The 20,651-nt window shown below is 35.0% G+C and overlaps 2 protein-coding genes across 2 annotated transcripts; one reads left to right on the forward strand and one right to left on the reverse strand.

Moving 5' to 3' along the window:
- Positions 1-207: 207 nt before the first annotated feature.
- Positions 208-5,668, reverse strand: dnajb4 (DnaJ heat shock protein family (Hsp40) member B4). The gene is made up of 3 exons (XM_079613535.1): positions 5,284-5,668; positions 3,750-4,327; positions 208-1,282 (listed from the first exon to the last, which is right to left on the reverse strand). The coding sequence occupies exons 1-3, from the start codon at positions 5,492-5,494 to the stop codon at positions 1,049-1,051; spliced, it is 1,023 nt and encodes a 340-aa protein (XP_079469661.1). The 5' UTR covers positions 5,495-5,668; the 3' UTR covers positions 208-1,048.
- Positions 5,669-9,749: 4,081 nt separating this feature from the next.
- Positions 9,750-20,297, forward strand: slc25a24l (solute carrier family 25 member 24, like). The gene is made up of 10 exons (XM_079613641.1): positions 9,750-10,003; positions 10,136-10,262; positions 11,452-11,539; positions 11,790-11,901; positions 12,396-12,554; positions 14,317-14,454; positions 14,532-14,639; positions 16,013-16,180; positions 17,273-17,411; positions 19,412-20,297. The coding sequence occupies exons 1-10, from the start codon at positions 9,881-9,883 to the stop codon at positions 19,594-19,596; spliced, it is 1,347 nt and encodes a 448-aa protein (XP_079469767.1). The 5' UTR covers positions 9,750-9,880; the 3' UTR covers positions 19,597-20,297.
- Positions 20,298-20,651: the final 354 nt, after the last annotated feature.

Here is a 20,651-nt window from a genome sequence, read left to right on the forward strand (position 1 = left end):
TAGTAAGGATATAGACGATTGGCTGTTTTCATTGAGATTTAAGCCCGAAATTCTGATTTCATAATTCACAATCATCATTCTAATATGATAAATGATTATCCGTAGCAAAGTTTGCTGGACCTTTTTTTGGACCTACCTTCCCTCAAATTATTTTTTTTATGTGGCGTCCTCTGGCGGATGTTTCAATGAATCACGTGCACAGTTGTTGAGGGTTCTTCTGTACCTCCTACAGTTTTTATTAAATGTATCATAAGGATTTAGTAATAAACTTCCAAACACAAGACACTAGGAGTAGTAAACCGAGTAAAAATGTAAGGTAAAATAATATGCAAATGCTTTTCAAAGAATTTTCAATTAATAAAACATGGTAGCTGAACCCACAGCACAAGTCACCATTTTTTGGTCTCTGTCAAAGACAGGTACTTTATGTGAGTGTGTTGCTCACATTTACAGGGATCTCACATATCAGATCTGAAAAGGCATTATGTCTATACTTAATGCAAATATCATGAATGAAGGCAAGTATCCATGGTGTCGTCACGCAGTTCACTTCAAGCCATCATTTACTAAAATGATATTGTTTTGTGCATTTAGAGAGAAGAACAGTACATGATCTGTCAGTACAGATGAATTTTCTACTTGAAAAAGGCAAAAAAAAAAAAAAAACACATCTAGCTAATTTAGTCTGTAAAATACTGATGTTGTTAAGGTTTCAATAAACCATTAAAACAATTCAAATGAAGCGTAAAAGAAAAATAAACCTGCAGGGAAAAAAAACATTTCAGAAAAAAATTGCACTTCAAGCCAGCACTGTCACTGACATACATAGGCATGCAACACACACACACACACACGCAAATATATATATATATATGTGTATGTGTGTGTGTGTGTGTGTGTTAGACATAACATACATATATATATATACAAACATTTAGATACAAAATAGAAATTGCACATTCTCAAAATTTTGATTTGTCATTTTAGTCCACGTATGCGAGGGGACTGAATTGTTCATGTAGAAATGTCACTAAAGTCCAAGTTCACTTTATGAAACGGGTAAGTGTCTTTTCAGGACATCCTTGGCATTAGATGGCAGACTTTCAGGAAAGTTCACATCAAACTCCACGATGAGGTCCCCTCTTTGTTCTGGGTTCTTTGGGAAGGGCAGTCCTTGTCCAGCAATGATCTTCCTCATGCCGGGTTTGATAACGTCGGTTATCTTCATATTGCACGTGTTGCCGTCTATCGTCGACACGGTGACGGAGCAGCCACACAATGACTATGATCAGAGAAATACAATACAGTTGTTATATAAGAAATAGTCTTTAAACTTGAACTTTGTGTGCTAAATTTACCCCTAATTCAAGTTCAGTTGCTGCCTTACATTTTAAGTATAATCAAATTGGTATATTAGTTAAATCCTGTATAACTTAAAAAATAAAGTTGAACATGGTAACATTATTTTGATGAGACAATTAAGACAAAGATACACAAAAGCAGTTTTGTTTTTCACTGTAAAAAAGGTGCTTTTAACATTTTTAAGTACAATTAACTTGGATGTTTAAGTAATTTCAACTTAAATTACATTAAACTGATTTAAAAAGTGTTTAATCTTGTATAACTTGAAAAATAGTTTAAAATTGTTTAATTGTTTGATGAGTTACAACATGAGTTGCCATTACTTATTGATAAAATAATTTTTACAGTGTGCATAACTACATACAAATAGTTAAATTTTACACTGTCATCCATCTAGAAAAGAAATATTGAGTTCGGCAAATATACTCAATATTCATGTCTGGTGTGAGCTGCTGTTTGAAGATAATTGGACCTGCTAAGATATGCTATCTTTTAATTATTTTTTGAAAATATTATGAATACATATTCATCCAGATTCAGTGTAGCTACTCTTGACATGACCAGAATCAGGACAGGGATCTGAGAATTTCAGATGTTACGTGTGCACAGCTTTCACATTGTGACAGTAACCCGTGCAATTAACCACTGCCCGCATTTCAATTCATTCATTATACTGCAGATATTGTGTTCAAAACTCTTTGAAAAAAGCATATTTTATTGGTTTGACATGTTTGGTACTCTATGTACAGACACAGGACTGTCTATCAATGATTCTGCCAGAGAAGTACATCTTGATGGCAGTTAACAGTTTAAGTGGGCGAGCTCCTTTTCTGGCATCTCACAACAGCTGATCGAGCTCATATTCCTTCTCGTGTAAACTGCATTATGTAAGAGATGAAATTTGGCACAGAAGAATGTAATGTTTTTAGCTAGGGAAATTTACAAAACAGTGCCTTATAGAAACCTGCACAGAATCGAAAGTATAGACAAAAAATTTGGTAAAAACATGTTAATTGGTTAAACTTTAATTTATATGTGCTGCAGTTTAACTTACATGGTGGAACATTATATTGCATTATACTATGGAAGTCAATGGGTACAGACTACTGTTTGGTTACTGACATTCTTCAAAATATCTTTCTTTGTGTTCAGCAGAAGAAATAAATGAATACAGGTTTGAAACAACTTGAGGGTGAGTAAATGATGACAGAATTTTAATTTTAAAGTGAACTATCCCTTAAACGGACAATACATGTATATCTAATGTTACTGTAATTATTATACTGTAATATTAGGGTTTAAATGGATGGATGGATGGATGGATGGATGGATGGATGGATGGATAGATACAGTAGATAGATAGATAAAAAGTGTTTACCATTTTAATTGATAATAAATGTAAAAAGGCTACAGTAATACAAGTTAATTGGTTAACTGTAATTTATAGGAGGATCTAATGTAATTTAACTTTATAAACCTTATTCCAAAACAATTTTTTTTTAACAATATTTTATAGTAACAATACATTAAATATAATTTATATATGGTGGGAAATTATATTTAATGTATTATTACTATAAAATATTGTTTAAAAAAATGTTTTTGGAATAAAACATGATTTACTATAAAATTGGGGGTGAAATCTATATATTATTTTCAGGCGGATGGATGGATGAATGAATGGATGGATGGATGGATGGATGGATGGATGGATAGAGATATGGATGGATGGATGGATAGATAGATAGATAGATAGATAGATAGATAGATAGATAGATAGATAGATAGATAGATAGATAGATAGATAGATAGATAGATAGATAGATAGATAGATAGATGGATGGATGGATGGATGGATGGATGGATGGATGGATGGATGGATGGATGGATAGATGGATGGATAGATAGGGATGGATGGATGGATGGATGGATGGATAGAGATATGGATGGATGGATAGATAGATAGATAGATAGATAGATAGATAGATAGATAGATGGATGGATGGATGGATGGATGGATGGATGGATGGATGGATGGATGGATGGATGGATGGATGGATAGGGATGGATGGATGGATGGATGGATGGATGGATGGATGGATGGATGGATGGATAGATAGGGATGGATGGATGGATGGATGGATGTATGGATAGATAGATAGATAGATAGATAGATATGGATGGATGGATGGATGGATGGATGGATGGATGGATAGATAGATGGATGGATGGATGGATGGATGGATGGATGGATGGATGGATGGATGGATGGATGGATGGATAAGATAGATAGATAGATAGATAGATAGATAGATAGATAGATAGATAGATAGATAGATAGATAGATAGATAGATAGATCATAAATGACCTAAGTGGCTCTTCTCACCTGCCGCAAACTGACCCGGACCGGGTACACAATATCAGACCCCTCTCGTCGAAAGTGGCCGTGAGGCTTGTCTTTAATGACAAACACAATGTCGGCAGGAATCGTGTTTGGCGATTCGTCACCCTCGCGTGGAAACGTGATTTTAGTTCCCTCTTTCCAGCCACGCTTGATCTCGATTGTGAGGATTTTGTCCTCGGCTCTCATGGTCCGACCGTCCGGATTCAAGCGCTTGCGTGAGATCTTCATGCGCTTGGTGCACCCATGAAAGACCTCCTCTAGAGACACCCGGAGCTCGTGGTGGATCGCGGGGTCCTGCTTTCTGCGCGGCGGGCCGCCCTGACCAACGTGCCGTTCGCGTGGAAATCCATTTATGTTAAAACTCGTAAAAGAACCAAAGGGGTCACCCCCGTCCACCTCCATGTCATCGTCATCTCGTCCATTGACTTTCCTGCCAAAAAATATCTCAAAAGGATTGGCTCCTCCGAAAAACGTGGCAAACGTTGCATGAGGATCTCCATGGAAGGTGTAGGTGAAGTTGCCTCCTGGCCCGTCGGACGCTCCTCCACCACCTTTAAGGCCTAAAAATGGAGAAAATTGAGAGAAAACACGTTTTATCAATTGAAGGAAGATTTAGGCCAAAGGATCTGATAAACATCTTAGAAAGAGCAGTTTTACATACATTCTTAACCATACATATCTTACAGACTTCTTCTAGATGTCTATGTGACATCTGACAGGAGATGTCTCAGAGATGTATTTCTGATGAGCAACACTAAAAAAAACACATCTTGCAGATATAAATGCAGACATCAAATAGACGTCTCTGAGATGCCGTGTGCTATCAGGATTTTTAATCAAAACAAGCCACTATTATGATTTATTTTCACAAATCTGTTGCTCCATCACCTGACAGCACACGTACATCACATGGAGTGTTTGCTCCTCTGCAATATGTCTATAGGACGTTTCATGTCAGATGTCAAATAGACGTTTAGAAAATGTCTTTAAGATGTTCATGATTTTGAATGTAGGCTATGCTAAACTGACATCTTAAATACGTCAGATGTTAGTAAACAGCAGATGCTTTCCAGATGAAGTGATCTTTAACAGACATCTTGCAGACGTACATATGTGCTATCTGGCAACATTCAATTCAAACATATCTTTTTTACAATCATACGTGAAAAGCACATTTAACATTTGTAGCCGGGTGTGTATCCTAGTAAACACTAAATATAGGCTACGCACGTACAGACCACTTAGAATTAGACAACATCTAATTTGGACGCTTACATACAGAGCAATTGTTTCCGACTTAACATATGGTTGAGCCCTGCCAGCACAATAAAGCCATGACTCCATATGGTCAACTTTATATAGCAATACTGTAGGCTACATTTCAATATAGCCTATTTGTCTACATTGTCTAGCCTACATCCGACATGTTTAAAAGATGAGCAGAAGGATTAAGCATTCGTGGTCAGATAATGTTCACTGCTAGTATGGATGTGTTTCAGAGATGGAAGAAGCCTACCTTCTTCTCCGTACTGGTCGTATATTTCCCGTTTCTTTGGATCACTGAGAACTTCATAAGCCTCCGCGATCTCCTTGAATTTCTCCTCCGCATTGGCCGCCTTGTTTTTGTCAGGATGCCATTTCAGAGCCTGTTTTCTGTACGCTTTTTTGATGTCGTCGTCTGATGCTCCTTTCGCGATTCCCAATATTTTGTAGAAATCTTTGCCCATTTTCTCCTATGCAGAGCGGGTTGGCACCGCTGCCCGAGGATTCAGTCAGTCCGCTGGAAAAAGAAGACCGTGAATAAAAGCACCGTCGTGGCTGTCAAACCCTGCCTCTTTAAACCGTGACACAGATGATCAGTTGATCCTGTTGTGTCTGTTTGGAGGCGGTTACTCAGCACTAAAGATCTTGTGTTATTTTAGCCTCTTTAAATAGCCACTGCCCCCTCTCCCCTGTGCCAGTGCAGTTCTGGAATCGGAGGGCGCTTCTAGAACGAAGCACGTCATTTCCCATTTTCAGATAAATCCATTTTCAGATCTAAAATCCTCTCGAACCAGAAACGCATGAAACGATGTGAAACAGCCAATGTCTCAATGTTGACTATCTATCTATCTATCTATCTATCTATCTATCTATCTATCTATCTATCTATCTATCTATCTATCTATCTATCTATCTATCTATCTATCTATCTATCTATCTATCTATCTATCTAGGTCTTTTCAATCCACACGAAGACAGTATCTGACAAGAAAGAGGTTCCCACAATATATATATATTTTTAGCAAATTAGGACCCATTTCTCAATACTTAGTTTGTATAGCTAGGCTACTTTGTTATGTGAGCTATGGATTTATCATTGCTTTGATACAAAATGCATTCATTCAGTGATGACATCTTTAATTTTACATGAATTATTTTCGCACTTAGACACAAACATCACCAAAACTCTACTATACAGGCCAATTTGCACGTTTAGGCCTATACTACATACTTTTTTCCTAAACTGTTTAACTTAAGTTCTAAAATCTAGAACAACACCGAAGTTTGCTTAATTTTTACAGTAATACCGTATTGAAATACCTATTCTAAATCTAAAAAATCAAATACCAAAAAAATTATAGATGTATCTGATCTTTCAACGCATTTTTTCCCTTTCTTTTTTTCTCTCTCTCTCTTTCTCTTCTATCTCTCGCCTTTCTTCTTCTTGAATGAATTATAACAACTTATAATGAATTATGTTATGGTTGTCAACAAACAAACAAACAAACAAACAAACAAACAAACACTTTGAGTATCTCTATTATAAGTTTCCTAATATATATGTCAAAGCTCATTATATACATATTATATATATTTATATCATATTTTAGGAAACTTATAATAAAGATACTCAACACAATTTTACACACTTCACATAATTACATGTACATCCTACTTTCTGTTTTCTGTATGTTGTATTGATCGTATCGTCTAACTATGTTTTGTTCTGTTCTGCTTTAAGAAAAAAAAGATGTATCTGAACACCTGCAGGTGTTAGTCTTTGAGTTTCATTACCATCCATTTATTAAAGGGGAAACTTATGGATCATTTTGTAATGTAAGCATGGACTATGTAACATATACTGAATTATAGGCAGAAAGTATAATTCTAGTTTTGTAAAAAAAAAAAAAAAGCAAAAAAAAAGCATTATGCTCCTGTTAGTGTTTTTAGCTCATTGTTTTATGAGTGACAAAGTGTTTGTTTGTTGACAACCATAACATAATTCATTATAATTTGTTATAATTCATTCAACTTTACCAATTTATTAAGTTGCTCACAAAATGCAAACAAATAGTCTTGTTACAGTTCCTGTTTTGTTTGTTACTAGTGTTGTAGTACGAGACCGGTCTTGGTCTTGAGACTATTTTTTAAAGGTCTTGGTCTCAGACTATGAGGACTCAGAATTTAATTTTAAGACCGGTCAAGACCACAATTGCGAGGATATCATATTGCCAGTGCATTGTCTTATTTATTAACATCATTATTGTGATTGGATGTAAAACCTTTTGCCTCAGATGCAATCAATAACTTATTATTTTGTACTGCATGGGTCAGAAATGAATGAGGGATTAATTCAAATTAAAACAAAATTCAAGATATTATTGCAAAAAAATAAAATAAACTCTTATGAGACCTGGATTTTCATACAACAACATATGACATTATTATTAAAAGCAACATAACAAGAGCAAGAGAGATGTTTTCACAAATTTGAGCAAAATTGCAAACTTGATATCGATTTTATACAAACGTTCAATAAACAAAACATTGTTTAGGTATTTGTAATTATTCAGAAGCAACGTCTGTGCCACCTCTGCAGCGCAACGGTGAGTTTTGTTGTTAGTGATTTCATTTGTTGTTAACAGCTCTATAATTGTATTATTCTAATTGTATTTATTAATTAAAAATAAGACATTTCTCAGGCATGTCTTTGTCTCGGATAAGGTGGTCTTGACTACAAGACTACAGTTAACAGGATAAAATGCAAAGAATAAACATTTTAAAAAGTTTTTTTTTTTTTACAATCGACACATTTCAATTCTTCAAAACTTCAGTCTTCACACAGTTTTCTTTTGTCTAATTTCTTTGCAAAACAAGAACGTTTAAATTATAGTACAAAATATTTCCTATTTTTTTCCCATGGTAATGAAATTGAAAGGCTAACATCTGTGTAGTTGCTTTTCGGTTTTAGATTCAGAATATATTTCAATATGACATTACTGTAGCAAATTACTGTCTTATGCAGTTATATTATTCTTTTAACTTAAGTTTAAAAAGTTTTGAAAAGTGTAAGTAAACACGCACATTTTCATCATACAGTTTTGGTGGTTTGTGTCTGAGTGAGAAATGAATTGATGTTATCATTGAATGCATTGTTCTTCATTGGCTCCTGCCATTTAACACTAAACAATCTGTCTTATAGATTACCTTTAGACTAATATCAACAGGTTATTATTAAGTATAACTCTAGCAAGTGAAACCCCGTAGGCTAGCGTAAAGCTTTAGCTCAATAAGATACAACTGTAAAGCACACTGTCTTCATCAGAAGCTAAGCAAAGTTGATGCAGGCTATTACACGTCATTTTCTGAAAATAGATGGAAAATCTGACATTAACAGGCAGCACTCTAAGTATAGTAGTGGCAGCCAGCCATCAAAAGATCCTATTTCCTCTCTATCCCAACCTGTCCCCTTCACCCAGACCGACTTTGCATATTTGAAGTAGGCCTAATCTTTGAAAAAATATTAGATAACGAGTGTACCGTAATAGGAAAACGTTGTAAAATGTGATCACACCCACAGGTTTGCTTTTAGAAATGACCATGTTTGGTCTGTGAACAATATTGCCGATCCACACTAGCCTACAATTGCTTAAACACTAAAAGTGGTACTTGAGGCCCACTCAAACCATTCACTCATCTACTAAATCTTCAGACAAAATCTTTAGAACTGCAAGCACATTTGTAAAACAAACTTTTTTTTGTGTGCAAAATGCTAAACACAGTTCTCTACATTAGGCACATCATTCAAAGCAAGCAGCTCTCGTGTTTCATTTAGAAAACACTGCCATTTAAATACCACAATCATTTCCCATTCCTCCACCCAACGATCATGTGTGAAAACACTTGTCGGTTGCAAAATCGATCACTTATAGAAATCAAACCTCAATGTTTACAGAAATATTTTTTTGTACACTCTTCATAGTGTAAATATACCTAATTTGACCACTTAGAAATCAAAACTCAATGTTTTGAGAGAGAGAAAATTCACCGTTGCATTTCTGTTTACTTTGTAAATATAGGGCCTACTGAATGTAGACTACAAGTAGCCTAGCCTTCTATTTCTACAGCAATACAGATTGTTTCAAAGCAGCTTCACAATAGTAACAGGTTCAAAATCTGCTGTAAAAAAGCTATAATAAGCCAAACGTGTCATTATTCAGGTCAAGTCACTTCAGTAGGCTATATTTATTCAGTTCAGTTCAATAACTATAAAGTTGATCAATTTTGTAGGCCTATACAGTGTAGCCTATTTGTGCACAAGGCCTACACGTAGCCTGTGTGACAAACTCACTCCACTGCACACTGAACAAGCAATGACACAAGATAGACACAATATTTCACATCTGTGTGTAGTGTGGCATGTATGTGGTTTGACGTTTTGTGTGCAGAGTTATGCTACTGTGCAAAAACACAATTTTAAAAGTTAAAATAGGTTTGAATGAAGTGTTTGCTTTTGCAAGAGGTGTGACGTTTCGCATCTTGTGTGCGTTATTCTTATGTAGAGAGAAATGAAGCCGTAGTTTCAGAAAAGTGTGTGTAGCCTAAGCAATAAAACACTGTAACACACACACCGCCGCAGTTCCATCTGCTGGTTGGCCTCGGTACTGCACGACATTTCCCGGTGAGAGGAGCACCGGCACCGCACTGAACTCCATCCTCTGGCAAGAGATATATGACTCAGCGTTATGAGCTCAAAATATAACAACTGACCACAAATTAAGTAGTAAGCTTACTTAAAACTATTTCTTGTATGAATCGTTTTATTTAAATAGCTTTTTGCCTTTTACATCATGGATAGCTTCCGCGGTTTGTTTGATAAACTCGACAGGAATAAAGACGGTTTTATATCTCGCGAGGAGCTGCAGAGTGAAATGCGAAGGATAGGTGTGGAACCAGTGTGTGAGAAGGTTCAAGTAAGATTTTCTACTGGTATCATTTGCAGAGATCATGTGCAGTGGGCCTAATCATTTTACGTAGCCTATCTGGAGATACAATTATTTTCTGTGTGAACAAATAACAGCCTACAATACAATTCTTTCGTTCAGGCAATCTTGTCAAATTATGACCAAAACGAGGATGGACGTCTAAGCTATCAGGAATTTCTTATTTACATAATGGACAGAGAGAAGAAATGGAAAATAGATTTCCATGCCCTTGACAGAAATAAATGTGGTAAGTTGTCTGTGACAAATATCATTCTTATTTTTTAACTGAAACAGCCTACAGTGTTATAGATCTGGCATTTGTGCAGTGCAATGTTTTCTCAACTACAAAACTAAAAAAAGTAGCAAAACAGTGTAAAATATATTTTTAATCATATTATTTTTGATATAGCCTATTATAATATACATTAAATTATATTCTATTTTTGTATTTTGCACATGATGTAACATGATCTGTATTGTCTTAGAACTGCACATATTCAATTAATAATAATAATAATAATACATTTTATTCATTTACAATTAGGATATTACTTTGATAGTCACCTCTGGTAACATCAATCTTACAGTTTTACTTACACATTTCTCAATAGGTCACTTTTACAAATCTTTTCACACAGTTCTCCTAACCAACTTTTATATAGGCACAGCATTTAATTTCACATTCAAAATCCACTAAATCTATCAACACACTTCATTCATGTCACAAATCAAGTCATTCTTCCATAACACTCGCAAAGGTTTTACCCAACAAACATGGTCACTCATAAGACAACCTAAAACAACACGAACAACAGGAGCATTATACAATGTTTACTTTTGTAAAAGATGAATCTTGGCCAAACAGTTAATCTCTCATCCAAAACCCATTGAGATCAACAAAACACTTCATATATATGTCTCAAAATAAGCTTGTTCCACCATAACACTGGCAACAACATTTTTTTATATAAAAATGAGCTAAAGCTTTACATTTTGCCCTAACTTAATTTGATTGCGTTCAATCCACTTACAAATGTAAAATTTAAGTTTACTTAATCCGTTTGTTTTGGGATTACATGATTGATTTGTGTTGCATTACAGTAAGTTTAACAGTTTTGAGTATATAAACGTGTGCAAACGTTTTGGTGGTATTTGTGTTTAAGTGAGAAAATAATGAATGTAAATTGAAAGTTAGTGAATTCATTTTGTGCCAAAGCAATGATAAATGATCCACAGTTTAGCTCACTAGACTGTGTAAAGAGTTTTGAAAAAGTGACCTAATAGGCTATTGAGAAATGTCCTATAGCGATTGTAGAAAACTGTAATTAGAAACATGCATTTTCTGTGAAGCTGCTTTGAAAAAGATATGTATTGTGAAAAACGCTATACAAATATGAAAATGAATTAAATTAATGACAATTCTTTCCTCTGATTAGGGGCAATTGACCCGGACGATATCATGACTCTGTTCAAGGAATTAGGTTTGGTCATATCGAAACCCAATGCAAAAAGAATCATTCAAATGTAAGAGACCTGATGCTGCCTTCACATTTGCAATATTTTATCATTTGATATTCATTTCTATGCCATAGAAAATAAATGTCACATCAGGATCACTCCATGTTTTTGTATTATGGGGTCACCTTGACATTTATGTAAATCTTAAATAGACCTTGTGTTCTGATACAGTTTAAATGCATGAAATCAATGAAATGCTTAGGAATTTGTATTGGTTGGATTATTATTATTAACATTAAGCTCTGATTGTCGTTAGGATGGATGAAGACAACTCTATGACAGTAGACTGGGATGAATTCCTCCAGCACGTCATCATCAACCCAGCAGAAAACATTGGAGAGTTAGTATCTTCCTGGAAACATAACATGGTAAAACATTTCAGCTTTTAAATACTTGTTTCTAAAATACCTTCAAACTTTAAAATAATAATTGACCCAAAAGGTAAATTATCTCATTATTTACTCACCCCAGTGCTTTATCAGATGTGCTTGACTTTCTTTCTTCCACAGAACACTTCCATTTCAGGAATTGAATTTGTACCTAAAAAACCTATATACTGTGTGTCTGAGACATTTGAGAGACAGTGATTATGCCGTATTAATTACTTTTATACTTGATGTGCTTTTTGGAGCATCAAACTTTTGGTCACCATTCACTTGCATTGTGTGGACATTGAGAGCTAAAATATTATTGTTCTACAGAGAAAGTCATACTTTACATAAAGACATGTGAGTAATGACACGAGTAAATGAGGGGAAAATGTCATTTTAACAAAACAATTCCTTCAAGATTTTGCACATATACTGGACATTTAATCGGAACTGTTCATCATCAGGGTTATAAAAGGATGTTGTCTTTTTAGGTGTTTGATGTTGGAGAGAGTCGCTCTTTGTCTATTGAGTTATCCCAGGACGAGACTGACCTGTCAATCTGGGGGAACTTTATACTGGCCGCAGGCTTGGCAGATGCAGTGTCCAGAACTGTGACGGCACCAATTGACCTGTTAAAGACACGACTTCAGGTATTTTTTGTCAGTCAAAAATTAAATGTTTTTTTTTTTTTTTTCACGCTTGCTGTTAAATTCACTTAAATGTCTTTGAAACTTAAAGTTCTTAAGTAAAAAAAAAAACGGAAACTTTGACACTTAAATTTTAAATCCAAAGAAATTAGTGTGAGCGTTGTTGTTGTTGTATACAACTTAAGATATACCTTAGAGAGATGATTGCTCAAAATGACTCATTCATATTTCTGCTTTATTTTGCCAGTAAAGAAAGATAATTTACATTAACAATAAAAAAAATATTAACATACGTCCCCATTTGATTGATTTAAACGTTTTCTGAAATGTTGTTTAATTATGCATTATCTAATTAAATATTCCATTCTTTGCATACATTTACAGAACAGAAAAAAAAACAAAAAACAGGTTCAAAATTCATTTTCAGTGTCATTTTGTTGATTTCATATTAGAGTTAAATGTTTTTACAGCGGAGATTTTGGATTTCTCTGTGGAATATTCCATAAATCAGAAAATACTCTCAACAGCCAGAAAAAAATACAACGTTGGCCAGTCAATCTTTTTGTTCTTTATGAATTGAAGAAAAATTCGATAAGAATATAAGAAACCTATATATTTCTGTCTTGGACTGGCTTAACTCAGTGCAGCACGCCATGGGAATGTCCCTAGCCCTCCTCCTTCCCCAGCACCACCTGCCTTTCCTTGCAGCAGCTCGTATCCCATTCCCTGTATTCATGTGCATGTTTCGGCAGTAACCTTCCTTCACTCACTGTTGCAGATCTAGTCTGCCAAGACAAAGCTATGTATATTCCATTCTTATCAATAATTTGATGTTAAAGGGATAGTTCACTTTAAAATGAAAATTCTGTCAGTAACTAACCAAACAGTGAACTGGTCCCATTGACTTCCATAGTAGGAAAAAAAGTAGTTCAGCAGAAGAAAGAAATTCATACAGGTTTGAATTTTTTTGAACAGAATTTTCATTTTAAAGTGAACTATTCCTTTAAGTTCTATTCTGAGAGTTGTCATCGTTGAAATTAAACTGGAGTACGTAAATAAAAATGTACGTAATCGTTGGATCTCCTTCTGTAACAAATGCTAAGAAACATTTGGTTATTATTATTGCAGAGTAACTAAAGTGCTGGTGGCTTAAATAAATCAAACAATGAGTTTCTATGACAACAAATGAGAACCTTTTATGGAAAAAAAGGAAGTACAGGACATTTTTTCAATTAAACAACATTAAGAATTAGGGTTACATTTACACAACAATAATGTACTAAAAGCTTCGCACACACGACGACAAGTTGTCAAAACGAATCACATTCACACGGATCTGACTAACAAACGGCATGTTCTGCTGCCAGGCCAGTAGGTGGAGATGTCAGTTTGTTATTCGCCTATAGACTGAACATGTTATACAAAATTCATGGTTTTGTAGGTTACACAGAGACAATAATGGTATCGTTGTAAAACATGTGAACTTTGAAGCCCGTCTTCACCAAAACTGAACTTTACACAGTGTCGATGTTGCAAAATTGGTCACTTATCAAATAGTGGATAAAGCCATTAAGCAGCTCTACAGAAGTGTCGTCATCCAGCTCAATTCAGTCCAAGATTTGGTTCTCATCCAAAGGTGTCAGTGCAGTCAAATCGATATACTGGATATTACTATTTCAGTTAAATTAGGAGTACGTGTTTTATGTATTTGTAAAACTGAGTGTGCGATCTATAGTAGCCTAACTCACTGCAATATACTGGCTAGGTTTTTGGATCCAAAGCTGTGTCTCTGGGACTCCGGGAGCTGCAGACTGGAGGTATTAGATCCCTGTGGCAAGGAAATGCTGTGAATGTCCTTAAAGGAACACCTCAATCAACGCTTCAGTGCTTCATCTATGCCCAGGTGAGCCCTCAAACATGCACAAGCACTCACTCACATGTGCGCAGATGTTCGAACGCTCTCCGTCACTCTCCCAACAGATGCGGATGTCCACTCTGGGCGAGAGGGACCGCCTGTCGGTCCATCAGAGGTTTGGACTGGGCTGTGTGTCCGGGGCTGTGGCACATGCGGTGTTCTACCCCTTAGAGGTATCACAGTGACACAACAGGTTGGAGCTCCTTACTGTTAGGTGTTGTCTGTCAAATATGTCGATTTTCAGAGTAGAATACACCTTGCGTAATTTACATTTTCTTTACTTTCCGGCAAAGACAGGCAAAGCTTTTTTGAGTGTACAACAGCACGAAGAGCAAAAGATGCGTATAACTGATTATTTTATCTTTGTATTGTATAATTTTCATGCTCCCAAAAAGAATGACGGCAAATGTAATATTGTCACACGTCACGAACTTTGTCATTTTTGACAAACTGTCTTATATAATGGCTTAATACACAAACAAATGGCTTAATTTCTGCCTCAGATAAATAAATAAAAAGATAATAATTGTTGGTAATTGTGGCGAGGGACAGCTGACTAAAACTAAAACCATTTAAAAAAAACACTTGAAATAAAATACAATTAAATAAAATGAGCGTTAACTGAAATAAAATCATAAATAACTTTAATTTTATTTCAGCTAGTTTCTCATTTTCATTTAGTTAATCTTGATTTATTAAAACAACTAAAACCAAAGCTAAAATTAAAATGTATAAAAACTAAATAGACATATTAAATAATAAAAATGTCACAAAAAAATCAATTTAATTCAAAATAAATAAACTTATAGTATCTCGATGATACTAAAATAACACTGATTGTGACATAAAGATTCAAATGTAATTTGAGGTATAAAGTTATAATGGTGACACTTTACAATAAGGTTTCATTTGTCAACATTAGTTAATGTATTAACTAACACGAAGTTTATAAAAACACATTATGTTTATTGTTTATTCCTGTTACTTCACAGTGCATTAACTAATGTTAACAAATGCAACTTTTGATTTGAATAATGTATTAGTAAATGTTGAAATCAACATTAATAATAAATGCTGTAGAACTATTGTTCATTCTTAGTTCATGTTAACTAAGGAAACCTTATTGTAAATTGTTACTGTTATAATTACAATAAATAAAGTTGCTGTTGCAAGAAATAAAGCCACAATTGCAAAATATTAAGTTACAAATATGCCATTTCAACTCACAATTATTAAAAATGTGAGGTAAAGTGACATTGAGAGATATACTGTATAGTCACAATTATGAAAAAAAGTGTAACTTTGAGAAGTAGTCACAATAGTAAGTCGCAACTGTGAATTACAAGAAATAAAGTTGCAATTATGAGATTTTATTCACACAGTATAAGTACTTTCCATATTAGTAATTTTCCATCAACAATACAAACTAAGTTGTAGTTAACATTCAGAACTGATTAGAGTAACCCCAGTTATCTTCATTGACTTATACAGTAGGCTACATATACTGTTAGTTGATTGACGTTTCCTTTCTTTTTTCTAACGGCAGGTGCTGAAAGTGAGACTCAATCTCCAGCCCGCCGGCACATACAATGGAGTGCTGGGATGTGCCAAGCTGATTTACCAGAGCGAGTCTGTGGCAGCTTTCTACCGAGGGTTCAAACCCAGCATCCTCTGCATGATCCCTTATGCTGGAGTGGAGTGTGCAGTGCACCAGGTATGAGGGGGTATCTCGGAGCTGACAACTTTTGAGTTTAGCTCAGTTTAGAGTGAGATGTATGGGGGGTGATGATGAAAAAAAAAACAAAAAAACTTGCTATTGTGATTGTCAAAACATTTGGTAGCCTAACTACACATAATTTTATTAAGTTAAGTGACAGCATGGTGCAATAATTGGTATGGGCTGCTGCTTTTATTATTGCTTGGTACAAATTTTACAATTTCAATTTAATTCTTGTGGTTTTATTCTGATCTTGATTCGATTTGGATACATATTAGGTACAGTAGATGCTGTAAACATAAGCTACAGAGAGCCCTGTCAGCTGGTATTATTAAAGTTTAAAAATAACAACTCAAAATAATATAGACCTAATGCAGTTTTTATTACAATAACTTTATAATATTTTAATGATATAAGTAAAATATATATATATATATAAAATAAAGTGCACAATCTGCACATATTTAGCAAAATGCTCATTTATACTAATACTAAATATATTATAAAATAATATTTTTTTCTAGCCAACGTACGTGCTATGGTCATTAAATGGTTTTCCTGAGGTAAATGTAACGTTATGTGACATTGTATTACACTCCAGCTGTTTTACTGACCTCTTTCCGCGGTTGAAAAACACTGATTGGACGATATTATGTGGCGGTAAGTTGTAAGCTACTGTATCCTTCAACACACGTTACACCCCTATTTATCATTCGTGTTTATTTACTATTAACTAGGAAGAGAGATGATCGGTTCACGTGCCATTTGAACTGAGGCGCTACAGCGATCTGTCACATTTAAAAGCGCCAAAACGGTATATTGTTTGAATTTCGTAATAAAATTGACAGAATCTGAGAGCTGAGAATTTGTTCCATATCAAAAGTAACCCGTCTAATCTGTGGCCGGTGTCAGTGTCCTCTGCTTCACGATTTTTCTCTGCGTGAGAAAGTGGATGTGTGGCGTGAGAGCGCGTGGAAAGGGTCGATTGCGTGAGTCTCGCGGTCAATGCGTGAGAGTTGGCAGCTCTGGGTATCTGACTATTCAATCAATAAGACAAATGACAAAACTGCAACCTTTCTCCTCTTGCAGTCCATTATGAGCTGGGCAAGACAGGATCCAGAGCAAGTCAGTGACTCCAAGCTGTTCCTCTTCAGTTTCGCTGCATTTGCATCGGGACAGGCCACCAGTTACCCACTTGCTGTCATCAGAACACAACAGCAAGCTCAAGGTGAACGTCAACCCGAACGGATACGAATTACTTTCATCAACGTTTTCCTTTATCAATCAAAATGTCTTCCAAGGCTTTTAATAATTAATATCTGTCCTGTAGAATCTGGGAAATTTTTGATCATGCTCATCTTCTGTCTGCATTCACACAGCATCAAAATCCCAGCTAACAGGAAATGTTCTCAGAACTCTTTCAAAGTTATAGTTCATAACGGTAATAGAATGTTCGTTCAAAGTTATCTATTCTTTACTATGTTCTATTGTTCTCAAAACATTAGTACAAAACGTTATTTATACCTTTCTCATGGAACTTTTTTCTGATGCTTGTCTAACATTTTTTATGTTATTGCTTGTTTCAAAAGTATAATGTTCCCATAATGTTGAAGAATGATCAAAAAGGAATGTGCCGTTAAAGGCCCACTGAAGCGCGCAGCATTATTCAATGTGTTGATGTCATTTCCACTGAAACAGGAAGACAGGGCGGGACATATCGAACAGCCCCTCCCTTTTTTAAATAGCTAATAGCATTCATTCGCCCCGATGGAAAGCATATTACACTGAACTATCGTTCCCTATCACCTATATAGTGCACTATAAGCCATTCACCATGTAGAAAATAAAGCAATAAGTAAGCCCCACGAAGCAAGTTTTACAGTGAATTTAGAACAGCTAAGGGGCGTTTTTAGGCATGACGCGAAGCGGAGAAACTGTTCTAAATCCACTGTAAAACACGGCTTCGTGGGGCTTATTGCTTTTATAAAACGGTTACTCCATAAAAATATACATTTTAATATATATTTTATTCATAATAAAATAAAATAAATAATAAAATAAAATAAACACCAGCAACAAAAAATATAGCGTTATATAACACATTTATTCTTCCGCCAAGCATTGTAGATCCAAAGAGGTTGCTAAGCAACATGCAGCAACAAATAATCACAAACGGCAGTTGCGCAGTAACACTAATGTAATGCGGTCACAGGTGTGTGTTTTTTGAGTAATTTACAACGGCTTTGAACCAATCAGAATCAAGGACCGGAACTATCCGTTTTATAATGGTAATTTTGTGTGAACAAGTGACAGATTTTATCGGCAGCTTCATCGTCTATTTAGATTCTAGAGAGCATTTGATTGGACAGAAAATCTGATGTGAAGCTGAGGTGCATCAAAATCATTGATCCATATTGGCGGAAGTGAGAGACTGTAAGTTTTGAACGCTTATATCTTCGTAATTTTTTCGGAGCACACTAGCTTATAGATAACCTTAAGGCTAACATATTCATACTAAAAGCCAAAAAACTTCAATTTTGATTTCATGGGATCTTTAACGTTCATAATTATGAAGAAGAAAAAACAATTTTTTTAAAGCTACTTTTAAAGTAGGATTTACTCCCATCTAGTGGTGGAATCGTATATGACTACCAACTGAATATTACTTTCTAGCCGCTCCCATTGCGAGGGCGTTTTAACTCCTACTGTGGCCGTATTATTTCAAATCTGCCGGCAGTCGCGAGTAATCTCCCGCTCGCATTCGTCACGGTGCCACTGAGTGTAAAAGCGTGAAAGGCGAAGCTTGAATTTCCTGGTATGTCCCTCTTTGGCTAATGTAGTTTCAAGATGGAGGCGCAACATGGTTTCCGCCATTCGAGTAGCTCACCCGTATGTATTATAAATGGCAGATTCTACGCTTACGAGAATACTCGATTAGTTGGTAGAAGTAGGCCTAATTATACATTAATGAGCACATATCATTTTGAAAGAACAACGTATTTTTACTTAAAAAAATACACAGTGTAGCTTTAAAGCATTTAAACAAACTAAACTGACTAAATGAAACATTCAGAAATAACGTTTTCATAACTTAATTGGGACATTAGCTAAATGTTTGACCGTATCGTTCATCTCAGACTGTGTGAATGTATCAGTATTTGTCTTGTGAATTTCTTTAGCATCTGTAATTTGATCACGGTGTTGTTGTCTTTTCTCTCACAATCTCAGCTTTCTGTTCGCCGTCACAGAAGACTGCGGATGCTCTTCAAGGACTCGTCGGGATCTATGAGAAACATGGAGTCCGGGGTTTCTATAATGGGATGGGTGCCAGCTTTGTGAGAGCCGTCCCTTGTGCTTTGCTGAATTACACCCTGACCTCAAAATTCGAGACATTGCTTTCTTCATTGTCCTAATGTAGAATAATGGTTTTGAGTCTTATGTTTTTTTTATTGCTTTTTATTTATTTGAATTATGGCAGATCACGTACATTCTTGTGTTACCTAATGTTTTGGTGACAACATGTGACTATGGTATGAGTATATGGTATCAGTTTTAACATACAAGTACACAAGCACCATATCAGCATTTTGTTCATATTCATAGTGAAACCATTATTATTTTTTTTCTTCCTGACATCAAAAATCATTATTTGTATGGTGCTTTATGATGTACTTAATCATTATGACACAGGTGGTAAAGTGAAACAGTGTTTTTTTCTTTATAATTTTCTGTTATTTTTGCTTGTGGTCTAAGCCCTGGACGTCACTAAAGTCTTGAGACACCTCTGCGGAATATGTGCAAATATTAATTTTGCTGTGAGTAAGTATAACTTGTTGCATTTAGGCTACTGTGCATAAGTTTGCATTTCATTTGATCTAATTACGTATAAAATAAATTTTAACTTGCACGAGAAGGGAAATATTCACAGCGTTACAACTGTAATAAAAGTCTCAATTAGTTTCAATGATAAAAAAAAAAAAAAACAAGGACTAGCAAAATTCAAACTTGTAATGTAATCACATACTTCTGAAGATTTTTAGAAACATGAAATCTGAATTATTTGGACAAAAATGTGTCTTTATAGATAAGATATGGGAGTATGAGGCTAGGCTATATCTCAGTATGGTTTTAAGACAAAAGTCCAATTACATACATTCTGGTTATCGTTTTTTGGATGTTTGGTGCCTTGTCTTAATTTATAGGTCTTTTTGTGTGAATTATGTCCTCAAATTAAAATCAACACAATAAACACAATAAAACCAGTACATTCAGACGAGAGTCAACTACGAGTTTAACTATAAATAAGAGTGTTCATAAGTTTAACTGTCCCTTTAAGGTTGGGTCAAGTTGCATTTGTTTTATTTAAATATTATACAAAAAGTAGGCCTAAATTAAAAATCACTTTTACATTACTTTCCAAAATCCTTTAAAATATCTTCATTTGAGCACCACTGGACGGAATAGTGGC

The sequence above is a fragment of the Phoxinus phoxinus genome, assembly GCF_949152265.1.
Source record: "Phoxinus phoxinus genome assembly, chromosome: 5".
In the NCBI taxonomy this organism is placed as follows: Eukaryota; Metazoa; Chordata; class Actinopteri; order Cypriniformes; family Leuciscidae; genus Phoxinus; species Phoxinus phoxinus.